Source organism: Heteronotia binoei, chromosome 10, assembly GCF_032191835.1.
Source record: "Heteronotia binoei isolate CCM8104 ecotype False Entrance Well chromosome 10, APGP_CSIRO_Hbin_v1, whole genome shotgun sequence".
Lineage (NCBI taxonomy): Eukaryota > Metazoa > Chordata > Lepidosauria > Squamata > Gekkonidae > Heteronotia > Heteronotia binoei.
The window spans coordinates 2,247,616-2,266,777 of NC_083232.1; the positions used below are offsets into that span (position 1 = coordinate 2,247,616).

Consider the following 19,162-nt stretch of genomic DNA (forward strand, 5'->3'; position numbering starts at 1 on the left):
GGAGGACATTCGGGCTAGCCAGGCCAATGATCCCTGGGTCCAGCAACACCTCCAGGCTCTCCAAGATGACCCAACAGGGGAGTTCACGACTCGAGGCGGCCTCTTGCTACACCGCGAACGCCTCTATGTGCCGCCCGGGCCCTTGCGGGCAGAAGTGCTACACCTGACCCACGACTCGTTACCCGCCGGGCACTTTGGACAGCATAAGACCACCCACTTGCTGACAAGGGAATTCTGGTGGCCACGAGTTCGCGCTGATGTTGCCCGCTATGTCTGCTCCTGTGACGTCTGCCGACGGGCCAAAGACATCCCAGCCAAACCCTCAGGGTTGCTGCAGCCCTTGCCCACATCTTCAGGACCCTGGGATACCATCTCGATGGACTTCATCACGGAACTTCCACGCTCCAAAGGTCAGACTTGTATCTGGGTGGTCGTCGACCTATTTACCAAGATGGCCCACTTTGTTCCGTGCCCGAAACTCCCCACAGCTCAGGAGACGGCCCAGCTTTACCTGCAACACATCTTTCGTCTGCATGGACTCCCAGCCCATCTGATCTCCGATCGGGGCCCTCAGTTCTCCTCTCGGTTCTGGCAAGCCCTCCATTCCAGCCTGGGTACTCGAGTGCACCTGTCCTCGGCCTACCACCCACAGACAGATGGCCAGACAGAGCGCACCAATGCCACGCTAGAGCAATATCTCCGCTGTTACACCTGTTACCAGCAGGATGACTGGACCACTCTATTGCCCCTAGCGGAGTTTGCATACAACAACGCGGTCCATTCATCCACCCAAATGACCCCGTTTGCTGCAACCTACGGGTACCACCCTCGGTTCTTCCCAGCGATCCTACCACCCACAAATGTCCCCGCCGTCGATGCCTACCTGCAAGAACTCCGTGCCAGCCAAGACTTGCTCCGAGAGCAGCTACAGCAAGCCAAGGAGGCATATAAACGGGCTGCGGACCGAAAGAGGCAAGAAGGCCCTCTAGTGCAGCCGGGGGATCAGGTGTGGCTCTCAACTCGCTACCTGCGCCGGCCTGGTCGGTCTCACAAGCTGGATGCACGGTTCATTGGACCCTACCCCGTCGTTGAACAAATAAACCCCGTCGCCTTCAGGCTCCAGTTGCCACCCCACCTCCGCATTCACCCCGTGTTTCATCGCTCCCTCCTTGTTCCGGCTGCACCCCCTGACCCAGCTCGGACTCCTTCCCCACCGCCGCCACCACCAGTGTTGGTGGATGACGAGGAAGAATATGAGGTGCGCCAGATCCTGGACTCCCGGTACCATCGTGGAGGCCTCCAGTACCTGGTGGACTGGGAGGGATACGGCCCAGAAGACCGGTCTTGGGAGCCCGAGGACAATCTTCATGCCCCGGACTTGGTGCACCAGTTCCACAACGACCACCCCGACCTTCCAGGTCCCTCGACGGAGGGGGGCCCTGGGGGGGGGGATAGTGTCATGGGTGCTGGGGACCCTTCAGAGGAAGTTGAGTCTGATGAGGAAACTGTGCCCCTGCCACCTGCACCAGTGCCCCTGCCTCCTGCTGGAGAAGATCCCAGCCCCCCTGCCTCGCCCTCTCGGGTGGCTCGTGTGCGTGACCGCCTCCGGCAGGACCTCAGGGATCGGAGGAGGGCGGCACGCTCACAAGCAAGACGCTCCCTGAGCCCTGAGTTCTGAGAGGATTCTGGCCCTTCTAAGAGCAAGGATGCTTGAGTGGTAACAGGATCCTGGCTGCCTCCCTGAGCCAGCAATTAGCCCAAACGGGCAACAGCCAGCAGAGGGCTATATAGCTGTGGGCTTTGGGAGGAAGCTTTGTGGAAGCAACTAGTCATCTCCCTGACATTCTAGCATCCACTCCGGCTTGACTTTGGTTCCTGACTCCCTGACTTTGGCTTTGGACTTCTGGACTCCCTGACCTCGGCTTCTGGACCTCAGACCTGCGATACTTCTACAGTGATTCGGATTTGGCGCCTCGGACCCTCCTGCTTACTGGCTACAGACCTCGGACTGCCTCTGGACTTTGCCTGACCCGGCCCCAGCCGTGACACTGTGTCACATAAGAACAGAAGAGAAGCCATGTTGGATCAGGCCAGTGGCCCATCCAGTACAACACTCAGTGTCACATAAGAACATAAGAGGAGCCATGTTGGATCAGGCCAGTGGCCCATCCAGTCCAACACTCTGTGTCACATAAGAACATAAGAGGAGCCATGTTGGATCAGGCCAGTGGCCCATCCAGTCCAACACTCTGTGTCACATAAGAACATAAGAGAAGCCCTGTTGGATCAGGCCAGTGGCCCATCCAGTCCAACACTCTGTGTCACATAAGAACATAAGAGGAGCCATGTTGGATCAGGCCAGTGGCCCATCCAGTCCAACACTCAGTGTCACACAGTGGCCAAAAAACCCAGGCGCCATCAGCAGGGCCAGGACACTAGAAGCCCTCCCACTGTGCCCCACCCCCAAGCACCAAGACCCGTAACTGTTGCCCTCTGAAGCTATCACAGCATTGGTCTGTCTCTAAGGTTCTTAAGGAAAGGGGACAGAAGAATCACGCTGCCTTAAAATGGGAGTGGTCAGCCTCTTGGCTGAATTGGGTGGTTGCCCACTTAGAATCATAGAGTTGGAAGTAACCTCCAGGGTCATCTAGTCTAACCCCCTGCACAATGCAGGAAATCCACAAACACCTCCCCCTAAATTCACAGGATCTTCATTGCTGTCGGATGGCCATCTAGCCTCTGTTTAAAAGCCTCCAAGGAAAGAGAGCCCACCACCTCCCAAGGAAGCCTGTTCCACTGAAGAACCACTCTAACTTGACCTCAGATCTCCAGGTTTCACCCTCCAGTCTCCAGGGATTTCTGAGCCTGGAGCTTGCAAACCCTATTGAGAGGTCAAAACCAGTGCTGCAGTTGTTCTCAGAAGCTGATAACTGATGCAGTTATCTGGTCCTTCTGGCCAGAACTGCTGCCGGCAGAGAGATGCTGCTGCTAGAGGCCACGCCCCGCGAGGAGAGGCTGAGGGACTGGGGGCCGTTTAGTCTTGAGAAGAGAAGGTTGAGGGAGGACAGGATTGTGCTTTTCAAGTCTTTGGAAGGCTGTCCCTGAAGCACCCAATCCAAAACTGCATCTTCCCTGCAGGGTGCAAATCTCCCTAAAGCCGGTTTAAAGACATGTCTAGAAGATGGAAGAAAATGAACTGTGTTTGAAGGCAGGCTGAGAAATGCTTCCCTTATATTACATCCCCACCAATGTTCATAAGAACATAAGCCATGCTGGATCGGCCAATGGCCCATCCAGTCCAACACTCTGTGTCACATAAGAACATAAGAGAAGCCCTGTTGGATCAGGCCAATGGCCCATCCAGTCCAACAATGTGTCACATAAGAACAGAAGAGAAGCCCTGTTGGATCAGGCCAATGGCCCATCCAGTCCAGCACTCTGTGTCACATAAGAACATAAGAGAAGCCCTGTTGGATCAGGCCAATGGCCCATCCAGTCCAACACTGTGTCACATAAGAACAGAAGAGAAGCCCTGTTGGATCAGGCCAATGGCCCATCCAGTCCAGCACTCTGTGTCACATAAGAACATAAGAGAAGCCCTGTTGGATCAGGCCAATGGCCCATCCAGTCCAACACTGTGTCACATAAGAACAGAAGAGAAGCCCTGTTGGATCAGGCCAATGGCCCATCCAGTCCAGCACTCTGTGTCACACAGTGGCCAAAAAAACCCTCAAGTGCTATCAGGAGGTTCACAAGTGGGGCTAAAAGCCCTTCCACTTTGCCGCCCCCCCCCCAGCACCAAGAATACAGAGCATCACTGCCCCAGACAGTTTCAATAATATGCTGTGGCTAATAGCCACTGATGCACCTCTGCTCCATATTTTTATCCAAGCCCCTCTTGAAGCTGGCTATGCTTGTAGCTGCCACCACGTCCTGTGGCAGTGAATTCCACGCGCTAATCACCCTTTGGGTGAATAAGGACTTCCTTTTATCCGTTCTAACCCTACTGCTCAGCAATTTCATCGAATGCCCACGAGTTCTTGTATTGTGAGAAAGGGAGAAAAGGACTTCTTTCTCTACTTTCTCCATCCCAGGCGTAATCTTGTCAACCTCTATCATGTCGCCCTGCCATCAATGTTTCTCCAAGCTAAAGAGAAACCCTCTCAGCTGCAGAGTCTTGCGAGCCAAAATCCGACTTTGTGAGCTACTGGCATTAAAGCTGTGAGCTGCTTCATACATTAGTGTGGTCTGGGGTTATTTTTCCTGAGCGAAGACAAAAATGTGGGAGCTGGAGGTTCAAAATCTGTGAGCTAGCTACACTAAGTCAGCTTAGCAGGAACACCGGTCTCCACCCAGCCAACAAACCAGAGCTTGGGAGAAAGGCCACACACCCATGATTTGTTCTTCCTAAGCCAAGCAGTCTGAAGGGGAGGCACATCCCCTTGTTCTGAGACTGTAAAAAAGTCTACAGTCACAACCGAGCTTAGACTTAGCAGGTAGAGGGATGCTCTTGAGTCACCAGGCAAGCTTAACTGGCCAAAGGGAAGAAGCTGAAACCCAGAATCAATCTCCAGGATGCCAAAGGGAAGCACCGGGATTTCGTCTGGGCAGCAACTCAACCAACAGAACACCTTTTCAAGGTCACACTCTTAACGAGGAAATGGCACAGCCGTGTTTTTGCAAGCGGTGCTCCCAAGATGCCCTGTGCAGACAGCGAAGCCAAGAAGACGAAAATAGCTCCTCTAAAAACGTTTGTGATCCTGGAGGCCTGCAGCGCAGTGGGAGAGAACCCAGCTTCAGAGGCTGCTATTCCTATCCCGGTCTGGCTCACAGAAGAGAATCTGTTTAAGCTAAGGACGCCTCCAAGGGGAAGACATGAACATGAACATATGAAGCTGCCTTCTACTGAATCAGCCCCTGGGTCCATCAAAGTCAGTATTGTCTACACAGACTGGCAGCGGCTCTCCAGGGTCACAAGCTGAGGTTCTTCACAATCTTGAGGTCGTGGTAGAGAACTCACTGAAAATGTCAAGACAGTGTGCGATTGCGATAAAAAAGGCCAACGCCATGCTGGGAATTATTAGGAAGGGAATTGAAAACAAATCAGCCAGTATCACAATGCCGCTGTATAAATCGATGGTGCAGTCTCATTTGGAATACTGTGTGCAATTCTGGTCACCACACCTCAAAAAGGATATTATAGCATTGGAAAAAGTCCAGAAAAGGGCAACTAGAATGATTAAAGGTTTGGAACACTTTCCCTATGGAAAAAGGTTAAAACACTTGGGGCTCTTTAGCTTGGAGAAACATCAACTGCGGGGTGACATGAGAGAGGTTTACAAGATTATGCATGGGATGGAGAAGGTGGAGAAAGAAGTCCTTTTCTCCCTTTCTCACAATACAAGAACTTGTGGGCATTCAATGAAATTGCAGAGCAATCAGGTTAAAACGGATAGAAGGAAGTCCTTCTTCACCCAAAGGGTGATTAACACATGGGATTCACTGCCACAGGAGGTGGTGGCTGCTACAAGCATAGCCAGATTTAAGAGGGGATTGGATAAAAATATGGAACAGAGGTCCATCAGTGGCTATTAGCCACAGTGTGTGTGTGTGTGTGTGTTTATATATTTGGTCACTGTATGACACAGAGTGTTGGATTGGATGGGCCATTGGCCCGATCCAACATGGCTTCTCTTATGTTCTTATGTTCACGCCTCTTTATCTGGACCCTTTTTAGTTGGAGATGCCTGGAACCTTCTGCTTACCAAGCCGATGCTCTACCACTGAGCCACCATCCCTCCCAAAAGAAGGGAAGCTGCCTCTACATGGTTTTTGAGAGGGAGCAAAATTAAAAAAATGACACCCCCTTATGGACCATTCTATGTTATGGTCCCATAGAATACAATGGACTCCATACCCAATTTGGCGCCCCCCCCCTCTGTTGGCATCCAGGGCAAGCACTCCCCTCTGCCCCCCCTAGATCTGGCCCTGGCTGCCTTCTACTGAATCTGACCCTCGGTCCATCAAAGTCAGTCTGCTTACCAAGCAGATGCTCTACCACTGAGCCACCGTCTCTCCCTAACACTTAGGAGGCTCTCCAGGGTCTCAAGCTGAGGTTTTTCACACCTACTTGCCTGGACCCTTTTGAGTTGGAGATGCCGGGGATTGAACCTGGGACCTTCTGCTTCCCAAGCAGATGCTCTACCAATGAGCCACAGCCCCATTCATGGCTCTCCAGGGTCTCAAGCTGAGGTTTTTTACGCCTACTTGCCTGGATCCTTTTGAGTTGGAGATGCCGGGGATTGAACCTGGGACCTTCTGCTTACCAAGCAGATGCTCTACCACTGAGCCACCGTCCCTCCCTAACACTTATGAGGCTCTCCAGGGTCTCAAGCTGAGATTTTTCATGCCTACTCGCCTGGACCCTTTTGAGTTGGAGATGCCAGGGATTGAACCTGGGACCTTCTGCTTCCCAAGCAGATGCTCTACCACTGAGCCACCCTCCCTCGTCCAAGACCAGGCTCAGGCCAAAGACATCCACAAACAGAGCTGAGCTTTTTGTTCTATTTAAATGCGGCTTCCTCCACTCCGTTGTAGGTTGCTCCAGAAGGGAGAAGCACAAGCTCTTTCCTATATATAGAGTGCATGCGGGGAGCACACGACCACGCAGAGATGGCACTCGAGGTCGCTCCCTGGAACCATGCATGCATGAATGCTACAGAAGTGAAATGTACCCTATAGGAGGAGAATTAGGGGAGGATTTCTTCTTTTGAAGGCATGCGTGGGCACAGCTCACGGCTAAGAAACCTCGGGGATGTACCCTTCAACCTACGTCTGCCCTGCAAGCCTTTTAAAAGGTTTTAGACGCCCACAATAAATATACACAGTGTCAACACAAAGTATGAGCACAAAGGTAATAGATGTTGGATAATAATGTTGCAAGGTGCCCCCCCTGCCCACGCAAACCTTCCAGACACTGAAGGCATCCAGAGGCCATGTTATCAGAAAAGCTTGACTTCCCTGTTAGTGCTGCAAATGGTTTTAAGAAGAAGAAGATATTGGATTTATATCCCGCCCTATACTCTGAATCTCAGAATCTCAGAGCGGTTCATAATCTCCTTTCCCTTCCTCCCCCACAACAGACACCCTGTGAGGTGCATGAAGATATTGGATTTATATCCCGCCCTCCACTCCGAAGAGTCTCAGAGCGGCTCACAATCTCCTTTACCTTCCTCCCCCACAACAGACACCCTGTGAGGTAGATGAAGATATTGGATTTATATCCCGCCCTCCACTCCAAAGAGTCTCAGAGCGGCTCACAATCTCCTTTCCCTTCCTCCCCCACAACAGACACCCTGTGAGGTACATGAAGATATTGGATTTATATCCCGCCCTCCACTCCAAAGAGTCTCAGAGCGGCTCACAATCTCCTTTACCTTCCTCCCCCACAACAGACACCCTGTGAGGTACATGAAGATATTGGATTTATATCCCGCCCTCCACTCCAAAGAGTCTCAGAGCGGCTCACAATCTCCTTTACCTTTCTCCCCCACAACAGACACCCTGTGAGGTACATGAAGATATTGGATTTATATCCTGCCCTCCACTCCAAAGAGTCTCAGAGCGACTCACAATCTCCTTTACCTTCCTCCCCCACAACAGACACCCTGTGAGGTAGATGAAGATATTGGATTTATATCCCGCCCTCCACTCCGAAGAGTCTCAGAGCAGCTCACAATCTCCTCTACCTTCCCCCCCCACCCCACAACAGACACCCTGTGAGGTAGGTGGGGCTGCCCTTTCAAGGACAGCTCTGCAAGAGCAATGGCTGACCCAAGGCCATTCCAGCAGCTGCAAGTGGAGGAGTGGGGAATCAAACCCAGTTCTCTCAGATAAGGGTCCGCTCACTTAACCACTACACCAAACTGGCTCTCTTAAGAACATAAGAACCTAAGAGAAGCCATGTTGGATCAGGCCAGTGGCCCATCCAGTCCAACACTCTGTGTCACACAGTAACCAGAAAAACCCAGGCGCCATCAGGAGGTCCATCAATGGGGCCAGGACACTAGAAGCCTTCCCACTGTGCCCCCCCCCAAGAAGACAGACCATCACTGCCCCAGACAGAGTTCCAACAATACCCTGTGGCTAATAGCCACTGATGAACCTCTGCTCCAGATGTTGATCCAATCCCCTCTTGAAGCTGGCTATGCTTGCAGCCGCTGCCACCTCCTGTGGCAGTGAATTCCACATGTTAATCACCCTTTGGGTGAAGAAGTACTTCCTTTTATCCGTTGTAACCCGACTGCTCAGCAATTTCGTTGAATGCCCACGAGTTTTCGTATTGTGAGAAAGGGAGAAAGGTACTTCTTTCTCTCCCTTCTCTAAGCAATGCATATTCTTGTAAACCTCTATCATGTCACCCCGCAGTCGACATTTCTCCAAGCTAAACAGCCCCAAGCGTTTTAACCTTTCTTCATAGGGAAAGTGTTCCAACCTTTAATAAAGCTAGTTGCCCTTTTCTGGACTTTTTCCAATGCTATAATATCCTTTTTGAGGTGCAGTGACCAGAATTGTACACAGTACTCCAAATGAGGCCACACCATCAATTTATACGGGGGCATTATGATACTGGCTGATTTGTTTTGAATTCCCTTCCTATTCATTCCCAGCATAGTTTTCAGACGAGGGGAGGGTCCCCAACGCGGTGACCACTGACACCTTTTCTGACGCTTGCCAAGTACATTTATTTATTTATTTTATTGGATTTATACCCTGCCCTCCCCACCGAAGCAGGCTCAAGGTGACTGTTTTGAAAAGTTGGGGGGCGGGGAGATGTGGTATTTGCCCCACAAGGTTTCTGACTGGCTGTGGGAGATATGATTGACAGCAGATTTTTTTCAAATGTTGCTCTGGCTACAGCCACCACCACAGCACAAGGAAGGTAAACCATGGCAGCCATTTTGTAGCTGGCTTCACATCCAACGGCAGCCATTTTACGGTACCTGTTTTGTGGCTGCACTCGCCACACTGTCCAAAGGGGCCCACGGGCTCAAAAAGGTTGGGGACTTGAGTAGAGGTATAGTCCGGACTGCCCTCACCTTCCAATGGGAGGCAAATGTCCCGCAAGATGGAACCTTTGCTGCAACAGCCCTACAGTTGCAGAGCACCCCCCCCCCACATCCGTCCAATGGAGTTTTTGGAGTCAGATAAAGATGTTTTTGTTCTTCTGTAGAGAAATGTGTCTGCACTCTCTTCCCAGTTCTGTTGGGCCAAGGTCACCCCTCATTCTCCAGAGCCAATGAGAAGCAACAGCGCCCTACGTGAATGGAGCATGTGCCCCACAGAATCTCAGAATAACACAGAATCTCAGGCAATAACACAAGCTGTTCCAGGGCAAGGAAGTGGGAGCTTCTCGCCAAATGAGTTGGCCTGGGAAGTGATCCCGCAAGGAGGAAAACATTGCTTTGAGGTAGAGACTCTGAAGAGCATTTCCTACAAGCCATTTTGTTCTCATAGTTGTTGTTAGCGGGATATAAGTTTAAAGTAAATAAATAAATAGATAGATGTCTTCCCATAAGAACTAGGGGATTGCAATTATCTAAGAAGAACATCAGAAGAGCCCTGCTGGATCAGACCACTGAAGGTCCATCTAGTCCAGCATCCCATTTCACACTGTGTCCAACCGGTTCCTCTGGAGGGCCAAACAAAGAGAGCATCGAGGCTGAGGCCTTTGCCTGAGAAGAACATCAGAAGAGCCCTGCTGGATCAAACCAGGGAGGGTGCATTTAGCCCAGCCTCCTGTCTCACACAGTGGCCAAGCAGATCCTCTGGAGGGCCAACAACAGGGCAGAGAGACTGAGGCCTTCCCCTGAGAAGAACATCAGAAGAGCCCTGCTGGATCAAACCAGGGAGGGTGCATTTAGCCCAGCCTCCTGCCATACACAATGGCCAACCAGTTCCTCTGGATGTCCAACAACAGGGCAGAGAGGCTGAGCCCTTCCCCTGAGAAGAACCTCAGAAGAGCCCTGCTGGATCAGACCAATTAATTTCTATTTAGTCCAGCATTCTTTCTCACACAGCAGCCAACCAGTTCCTCTGGAGCTCCAACAACATGTCATGGAGTCTGAGGCCTTCCCCTGTCTTGCCTCCTGGCACTGGTATTGTGCGATTGACTGCCTCTGAATATGGAGATTCCCTTTAATCAGCAAGGCCAGTAGCCACCAACAGACTTCTCCTCCATGACTCTGTCAGATCTCTTCTGTTCCTACACCCACTACTTTATCTTCTACATCTGATGGGGCAATATGAGCCAGAAAGAATTTTCATCATGCCTTCCAAATTATTGTCCCCAGGCTTCAGGGAAGGGAAGCAAAACCAAATTTCCAATGGGCAATCTCCCTGTCCTCTTTGGCACCAGGCTGAATTCACCTTCATTCCCCGCCCCCATCTCATCTTCCCACCACCCACCTTCTGAAGTGGTCCAACAGCACGCCCACTAATTCTCCAACTCGGTTGTCGTTGGCTGGATGCATCTTGTGAAGGCAGACCACCAAGCTGTGGGAGTTCTGCAGGTGGAAGACCACCAGCTGGTCTGATCCACTAGTCACGCTCACCCCCGTCACCTGTGGGGAGGAAAACCACAAGGTCCAAAACTTGTCTCCAGAACAAAGGGAAAGGACTAAAGTACTCCCCTTGGTGTCCATCAAGCTTTTGAAAATGTGGGTGAAGACACGCTATGGCAGAATTGTTATTATTATTTTAAGCTTCCCTCATTTAAAGGAGAGGGTTTTCCTCTGGAGAACAGGGGACTGACAAGCTCCTTTCATTAATCAATGTGTGGGTCTATCCCCTTTTCAGAGTTTCTTTGAACATAAGAGAAGCCATGTTGGATCAGGCCAATGGCCCCTCCAGTCCAACACTCTGTGTCACATAAGACCATAAGAGAAGCCCTGTTGGATCAGGCCAGTGGCCCCTCCAGTCCAACACTCTGTGTCACATAAGAACATAAGAGAAGCCCTGTTGGATCAGGCCAGTGGCCCATCCAGTCCAACACGCTGTGTCACAGAAGAACATAAGAGAAGCCATGTTGGATCAGGCCAATGGCCCCTCCAGTCCAACACTCTGTGTCACAGAAGAACATAAGAGAAGCCCTGTTGGATCAGGCCAATGGACCATCCAGTCCAACACTCTGTGTCACAGAAGAACATAAGAGAAGCCCTGTTGGATCAGGCCAATGGCCCCTCCAATCCAACACTCTGTGTCACATAAGAACATAAGAGAAAGCCCTGTTGGATCAGGCCAATGGCCCTTCCAGTCCAACACTCTGTGTCACATAAGAGAAGCCATGTTGGATCAGGCCAATGGCCCATCCAGTCCAACACTCTGTGTCACATAAGAACATAAGAGAAGCCCTGTTGGATCAGGCCAATGGCCCCTCCAGTCCAACACTCTGTGTCACATAAGAACATCAGAGAAGCCCTGTTGGATCAGGCCAGTGACCCACCCAGTCCAGCACTCTGTGTCACACAGAGGCCAAAAAGCCAGGTGCCATCAGGAGGTCCATCAGTGGGGCCAGGACACTAGAAGCCCTCCCACCGTTGCCCCCCCCCCCCACAGCACCAAGAATACAGAGCATCCCAGCCCCAGACAGAGAATTCCAACAATCCTCAGTGGCTCATAGCCACTGATGGACCTCTGCTCCAGATGTTTACCCAATCCCCTCTCAGGAGATGTAAGGAGGGAGGATGTCACAGGGCTGCATTCCAGACCCAGGCCCCTTTGAGCTCCCTCCGGCCTTAATAGAGAAGGCACACTCACCATCTTCAGCGGAATGGTAGCCATCACCCTGTATTGTTTCCTTGGCTCCATCTTGTACAGGTGCTTGTCTGTGATGAGAAGGGCCCGGTCCGTATTCTTGTTACAGCGGTTTATCTGCCAGGGATTAAGAACATAAGAGAAGCCATGTTGGATCAGGCCAAAATACACACACATACACACACACACACACTGCGGCTAATAGCCACTGATGGACCTCTGCTCCATATTTTTATCCAATCCCCTCTTGAAGCTGGCTATGCTTGTAGCCGCCACCACCTCCTGCGGAAATGAATTCCACCTATTAATCACCCTTTGGGTGAAGAAGTACTTCCTTTTATCCGTTTTAACCTGGCTGCTCAGCAATTTCATCGAATGCCCACGAGTTCTTGTATTGTGAGAAAGGGAGAAAAAGGACTTCTTTCTCTACTTTCTCCATCCCATGCATAATCTTGTCAACCTCTATTGTGTCACCCCACAGTCGATGTTTCTCCAAGCTAAAGAGCCCCAAGCGTTTTAACCTTTCTTCATAGGGAAAGTGTTCCAAACCTTTAAATCATTCTAGTTGCCCTTTTCTGCACTTTTTCCAATGCTATAATATCCTTTTTGAAGTGTGGTGACCAGAATTGAACACAGTACTCCAAATGAGACCGCACCATCGATTTATACAGGGGCATTATGATACTGGCTGATTTGTTTTCAATTCCCTTCCTAATAATTCCCAGCATGGCGTTGGCCTTTTTTATTGCAAACACACACTGTCTCGACATTTTCAGTGAGTTATCTACCATGACCCCAAGATCTCTCTCTTGGTCAGTCTCTGCCAGTTCACAACCCATCAACTTGTATTTGTAGCTAGGATTCTTGGCCCCAATGTGCATTACTTTGCACTTGGCCACATTGAACCTCATCTGCCATGTTGACGCCCACTCACCCAGCCTCAACAGATCCCTTTGGAGTGCCTCACAATCCTCTCTGGTTCTCACCACCATGAACAATTTAGTGTCATCTGCAAACTTGGCCACTTCACTGCTCACTCCCAACTCCAGATCATTAATGAACAAGTTAAAGAGCATGGGACCCAGTACTGAGCCCTGCGGCACCCCACTGCTTACCATCTGCCACTGCGAAGACTGCCCATCCCATTTAGACAGTCCTATTAATTAGCCAGTTTTTGATCCACAAGAGGACATGTCCTTTTACTCCATAACTCTCAAGCTTACTAAGGAGCCTTTGATGAGGAACTTTATCAAAAGCTTTCTTTAAGTCATGGTAAACAACATCTATTGGGTCTCCTTTGTCCACATGTATGTTCACCCCCTCAAAGAACTGTAACAGGTTAGTGAGGCAAGATCTTCCCTTACAGAACCCATGCTTAGTCTTCCTCAAATAACTTGTGCTCATCAATGTGCCTATTCATTCTGTCCTTGATAATGGTTTCTACCAACTTTCCCGGTATTGAAGTCAGACTGACTGGCCTGTAGTTTCCTGGATCTCCTCTGGAACCCTTTTTAAAGATGGGGGTGACATTTGCTACCTTCCAGTCCTCAGGAAAGGAGACAGATTTCAATGAAAGATTACATATTTTTGTCAGGAGATCCACAAGTTCAACTTTGAGTTCTTTCAGAACTCTTGGATGTATGGCATCCGGACCTGATGACTTATTAGTTTTTAATTTGTCAATCAGTTGTAGGACCTCCTCTCTTGTCATCTCAATCTGACTCAGATCTTTCAACACCCCTTCCAAAATTAGTGGTTCTGGAGAAGGCAAACACTTCTCGTCTTCCACAGTGAAGACGGAGGCAAAAAATGCATTCAGCTTCTCAGACATTTCCCTATCTTCCTTCAGTAATCCTTTGACCCCTTGGTCATCCAAGGGCCTCACTGCCTCCTGGCTGGTTTCCTGCTTCTAATATATTTGAAGAAATTTTTATTGTTGGTCTTTATATTTTTGCAATATGCTCCCTCATAATCCCTTTTTGCCTGCCTGATCACAGTCTTGCATTTGATTTACACAGCCTGTGTTCCCTTTTATTAATCTCACTTGGACTAGCTTTCCACCACTTAAAGAGTCCTTCTTACCTTTTACAGCTTCCATTACTTTGTTTGTTAACCATGCAGGCCTTCTCTTATAACATGTTTCTGCCTTTCCTAACTTGTGGTATATATTTTATCTGAGCTTCTAGGACTGTAGTTTTAAACAGCCTCTAAGCTTCCCCAAGGGTTTTGACTGTATTTACCTTTCTTTTCAGTTTCCTCCTCACATGCTCCTCATCTCAGAGAATTGACCCCTTTTAAAGTTAAACGTGGTTGTGCTGGTCTTTTGGGGCAGCTCCCTATTTATACAAATGATCAAATCAATAACATTATGGTCCACTGCTCCCAAGTGATGCGATCACTTTTACATCTCTCACCAAATCTTGGACATTACTTAGGACCCAAATCCAGGATCGCCCCACCCCTGGTAGGGTTCTGTGACCATCTGCTCCATAGCACAGTCATTGAGAGCATCTAGAAACTCAATCTCTTTCTCTTGACCTGAACACATATCGACCCCAATCAATCTCCGGGTAGTTAAAATCACCTATTATGACACAGTTTTTAACGTTTAGCCGCTATCTTTAATCCTTCCATTATATTATAATCATCCTCTAGCTTTTGATTTGGTGGCGATAACAGACTCCCATAGTTAAATTTCCTTTTGGGCCCTCTATTTTGACCCAAAGCATTTCTAGAAGGGGAATCTAATTCTTTGACCTCAGTCTTACTGGACTGTATACCCTCTCTGACATACAGAGCCACCCCACCTCCAACCCTTTCCTCCCTATCCTTCCGATATAACATATCCAGGAATCACCGTGCCCCACTGATTCTCCTCATTCCACCAAGTTTCTGAAATTCCCACAATGTCTATGTTTTCCCTCAACACTAAATATTCCAACTCACCAATTTTACTTCGAACACTTCTAGCATTTGTATACAAACATCTATAATTTCCCAGGCAAGTTAGGGCCCGCAACCTTCCTCCTGCTGCCTCGAGACTTTGGCAGGCAGTCCATACTGTTTGTCACCATCTCAGTGGACAACTCTGATCCATTACCCGGTAGAAAAGTAACAGCTAGCCCTTCATCTCTTTGAGATGAGTCTTCCAAACCAGAGACATTTCATCTCCTGTCGGCTTTCCCCCAAGGTTAGTTTAAAAACTGCTCTGCCACCTTTTTGATTTTAAGCAACAGCAGCCTGATCCATCCGGGGACAAGTGGAGTCCGCCTCTTTTGTACAGCTCCGCTTGTTCCAGAAAGCATCCCAGTGCCTAACAAACTTAAACCCTTCTCCATCGTCTCATCCACACATTGAGACTTTCTAATTTGTGCCTGTTTCTCCTGCCCTGCACATGGAACAGGTAGCACTTCTGAGAAGGCTACCTTGGAGGTCCTGGCCTTAATTCTCCCGCCTAGCAGCCTAAATTTTTCCTCCAGGACCTCACGACTGCATTTCCCCACATCGTTGGTGCCAACATGCACCAAGACCACAGGCTCCTCCCCGCACTGTCTATCAGCCTATCTACTATACGCGTAATGTCCACTACCTTCGCACGAGGCAGGCAAGTCACCATACGGTCAGTACGTGGTTTCGCCACCCAGCTGTCTACTTGCCTAAGGATCGAATCACCAACTACCAAAACCCCCCCTCTCCCCCTGCCCAGGGATGGTTCCTTGGTGCGAAAGGATTCCCGCCTCACAACCGAAGAAGAGGTCCCCTTCTGAGGGCGCATTTCCCTATCCTCAGCACGGTGCCCTGTTCCCTCTCAACCCTCACGCTCTCTGGCAGCAACGGGGCTGCTACGTTCAGAGCGGGGCTCATCTAATACGCCCCCGAGAGTCTTCCCCAAGTGTCTAACTGACCGTCTCTGCTTCTCCAGGGCAGTCACCTCGGCCTCAAGGGTACGAACTTGTTCCCTGAGGACCAGGAGCTCCTTGCATCGAGTACACACCCAAGACTTCTGTCCTTTGGGCAGATAGTCATACATGTGACACTCAGTGCAAAACACTGGAAAGCCCCCACCCCCCTGCTGGCATTCTATCTTCATTATATATATTGGTTAACCTTATTGGGAGAACAAGGAAATCAGGGATCTGGGTTCCTGGTCCTTTAGGGAGCCCCTAGGCGATTTTACTATTCTGTCATTGAGCCATTTTGCATTCTCAACCCCTTTCCTACCAGATAATTCTACATCACTGTCATTGGTTCTTAAATCTGTACCATGTTGCATTCTGGGCCACTGCCTACCAGCTCTGTACGGCTCTGCTCAGCTCTGTAGGGCTTTGCTCCCTGTGCTGGATGCCTCGTCTGATGAAGTGTGCTTAAGAGCACAAGAAAGCTGACGTCCAAAATAAAAATGGTTTGGTCCTAAAGGTGCCTCTTGACTCCTGCTTTATTAATAAAGGAGGAAAGTAATTTTTAAACCTCTAGTAAGATTTGAGAGAACAGATGTAAAAAAGTAAAGCCCGTGCAAAGAAAAAAAACACAAGTTACAACTGAACATATTATACTAAAGTTCATTGGGATATTTATAGCAGCTCTGTTTCCTTCGGTGACTAATTTTGTAATATTGAGTCGACCTGCACTGAGGTGCCCCTGATTTTTTGCGTGTTGTTACCGCCTAGAGATTGGCGACTCTCGCTGTCAGGTGGCCTCTCATGGCTCTGTAGAGCTTCCAACTCTGGGTGGGGAAAGATTGAGGGGTGGAGCCTAGGAGGGGAAGGGCCTGAGGAGAACTTCCTGCCCGAGAGCCTGCCCTCCAGGGGAAAATAGCCAGGCCCCACCTGTGCTACTAACTTATCAGTTTCCTACAGTGGTTTCCCGCAAAGCATTCTGGGAGCTGCAGCTTGAAATGGATGCTAAGAATTAAAGACCCACTGGGGCAGGCGTGGCCAAACTGTGGCTCGGGAGCCACATGTGGCTCTTTCACACATATTGCATGGCTCTCAAAGACCCCAACGCCCCGTCAGCCAGCTTGGAGAAGGCATTTAACTCTTTAAATCACTTCCCCATGAAGAAGAAGACGACGACGATTGCAGATTTATACTCCGGCCCTACTCTCTGAATCAGAGACTCAGAGTGGCTTCCAATCTCCTATTATCTCCTTCCCCCACAACAGACACCCTGTGAGGTGGGTGGGGCTGAGAGAGCTCTGACAGAAGCTGCCCTTTCAAGGACAACTCCTGCGAGAGCTATGGCTGCCCCAAGGCCATTCCAGCAGGTGCAAGTGGAGGAGTGCGGAATCAAACCCGGTTCTCCCAGATAAGAGTCCACGCATTTAACCACTACACCAAACTGGCTCTCTATTAGAGCTATGGCTGAGCCAAGGCCATTCCAGGAGGTGGAAGTGGAGGAGTGGGGAATCAAACCCAGTTCTCCCAGCTAAGAGTCCATGCATTTAACCACTACACCAAACTGGCTCTCTATTAGAGCTATGGCTGAGCCAAGGCCATTCCAGGAGGTGGAAGTGGAGGAGTGGGGAATCAAACCCGGTTCTCCCAGATAAGAGTCCACGCATTTAACCACTACACCAAACTGGCTCTCTATTAGAGCTATGGCTGGCCCAAGGCCATTGCAGGAGGTGCAAGTGGAGGAGTGGGGAATCAAACCTGGTTCTCCCAGCTAAGAGTCCGCACACTTAACCACTACACCAAACTGGCTCTCTATTAGATCTATGGCTGCCCCAAGGCCATTCCAGCAGCTGCAAGTGGAGGAGGGGGGAATCAAACCCGGTTCTCCTGGATAACCGTCTGCACGCTTAACCACTACACCAAACTGGCTCAAGCCAAGCCAGCCAGTGGCTTGGAGAGTGCATTTAAAGTTAAAGTTGCTTTCTTTCCATCTCTCCCTCCCCCATCTATCTTCCTTCCTTCCTTCCTTCCTTCCTTCCTTCCTTCCTTCCTCCCTCCCTCCCTCCCGGCTCTCAAACACCTGACATTAATTCCATGTGGCTCTTCCATTATGCAAGTTTGGCCACCCCTGCACTAGTGGCTTACAGACTTCCCTCTTGCAGGCCTCCTCAGCTTAATGGCTAATTAAGCAGTGCAGCTGTGGCATAGAGCCCCCGAACAATAACCAGGCTGTCCCCTCACCTTGTGGACGTGGCAGGAGAAGAGCACCGAACGGAAATGGACCTTCTCCTTCAGGGCTTCCACCCGCTTGGCAAACAGGCAAGCCATGACAGGGTTCTCGTCCACCTGGAGGCAGAGAAGGGCGTGAGCAGAGAGGCCAGCGCAGCACACGGGAAGAGGCAGCCATGATCCGAGGAGAGGCATAACAGAGGAGAGGCCAGGGCCTTCTCGGTGGCAGCACCAGGATTGTGGAATGCTCTCCCGGAGGCCATAAGGGCCCTGCGGGACCTTCCTATGTTCCGCAGGGCCTGTAAGACTGGTTTAAACCGTGAGAGAGCTGCCACCTGACATCAGTAGAGTACTCGGTGGTCACCGTCTAAAAAGCAGAACCGCCAATATAGTAATGATACAGCACCGTGAAATAGTTTTTAAAAAAAATTTTAAATTGTATTAATGTTTTATAGATTTTATTGACATTGTTCTTCATTTGTGTAAATGAATGTTGTAAGCTACCCTGAGTCCGCTTGCGGAGAGGGCGGGATAGAAGTTTAATGTCCTCTTTCTTACCCCCCACCCCCACCCCAAATACTCGCTTCTGGGTTCCATTGTTCAAACCCCCTGTGAGAATTTTGCTGAATTCTAAGGTCTGACAAACTTTCTAATATTTTCCCCGCCAAAAGTGGGGAAATAACCAAAACATATAAAACAGACTGATGGCAATCTTCATCGCACCATTGTGGCCACATAGGAGGAAGTCATTAAGAAAGCATGACGGGGGTAAGGTTTTATCATGACAACTATAATTCAAGAAGCGTTTTAAGGTAGATGCTGAGCTGATGTCAGGGTTATGTGGCATATGCGCTCTGCTAAAGTGCCCCGCGGCGCAGAGCGGTAAAGCTGCAGTACTGCAGTCGGAGCCCTCTGCTCACGACCTGAGTTCGAGCCCAGCGGAAGCTGGGTTCAGGTAGCCGGCTCCAGGTTGACTCAGCCTTCCATCCTTCCGAGGTCGGTCAAATGAGTCCCCAGCTTGCTGGGGGGAAAGTGTAGATGACTGGGGAAGGCAAAGGCAAACCACCCCGTAAAAAGTCTGCCATGAAAACGTCATGAAAGCAACGTCACCCCAGAGTCGAAAGCGACTGGTGCTTGGACAGGGGACTACCTTGACCTTTAATGAGCTCCAGCACTTCTTTTCCTATGAAATGACCCCTGTAATATTTTGGATATTTCCAGGGCTT

General features: G+C 49.9%; 1 protein-coding gene across 1 annotated transcript in view; it reads right to left on the reverse strand.

The window, feature by feature from the left end:
• The window catches only part of LOC132578307 (unconventional myosin-Ig-like), a 93,496-nt gene that overhangs the window by 22,368 nt on the left and 51,966 nt on the right, over positions 1-19,162 (reverse strand). Inside the window, exons 19-21 of the mRNA XM_060248246.1 lie at positions 17,949-18,053; positions 11,818-11,931; positions 10,468-10,622 (exon numbers count right to left, since the gene is read on the reverse strand). Of these exons, the coding sequence (XP_060104229.1) occupies positions 10,468-10,622; positions 11,818-11,931; positions 17,949-18,053 (374 nt within the window). The remainder of the gene's footprint in view (positions 1-10,467; positions 10,623-11,817; positions 11,932-17,948; positions 18,054-19,162) is intronic.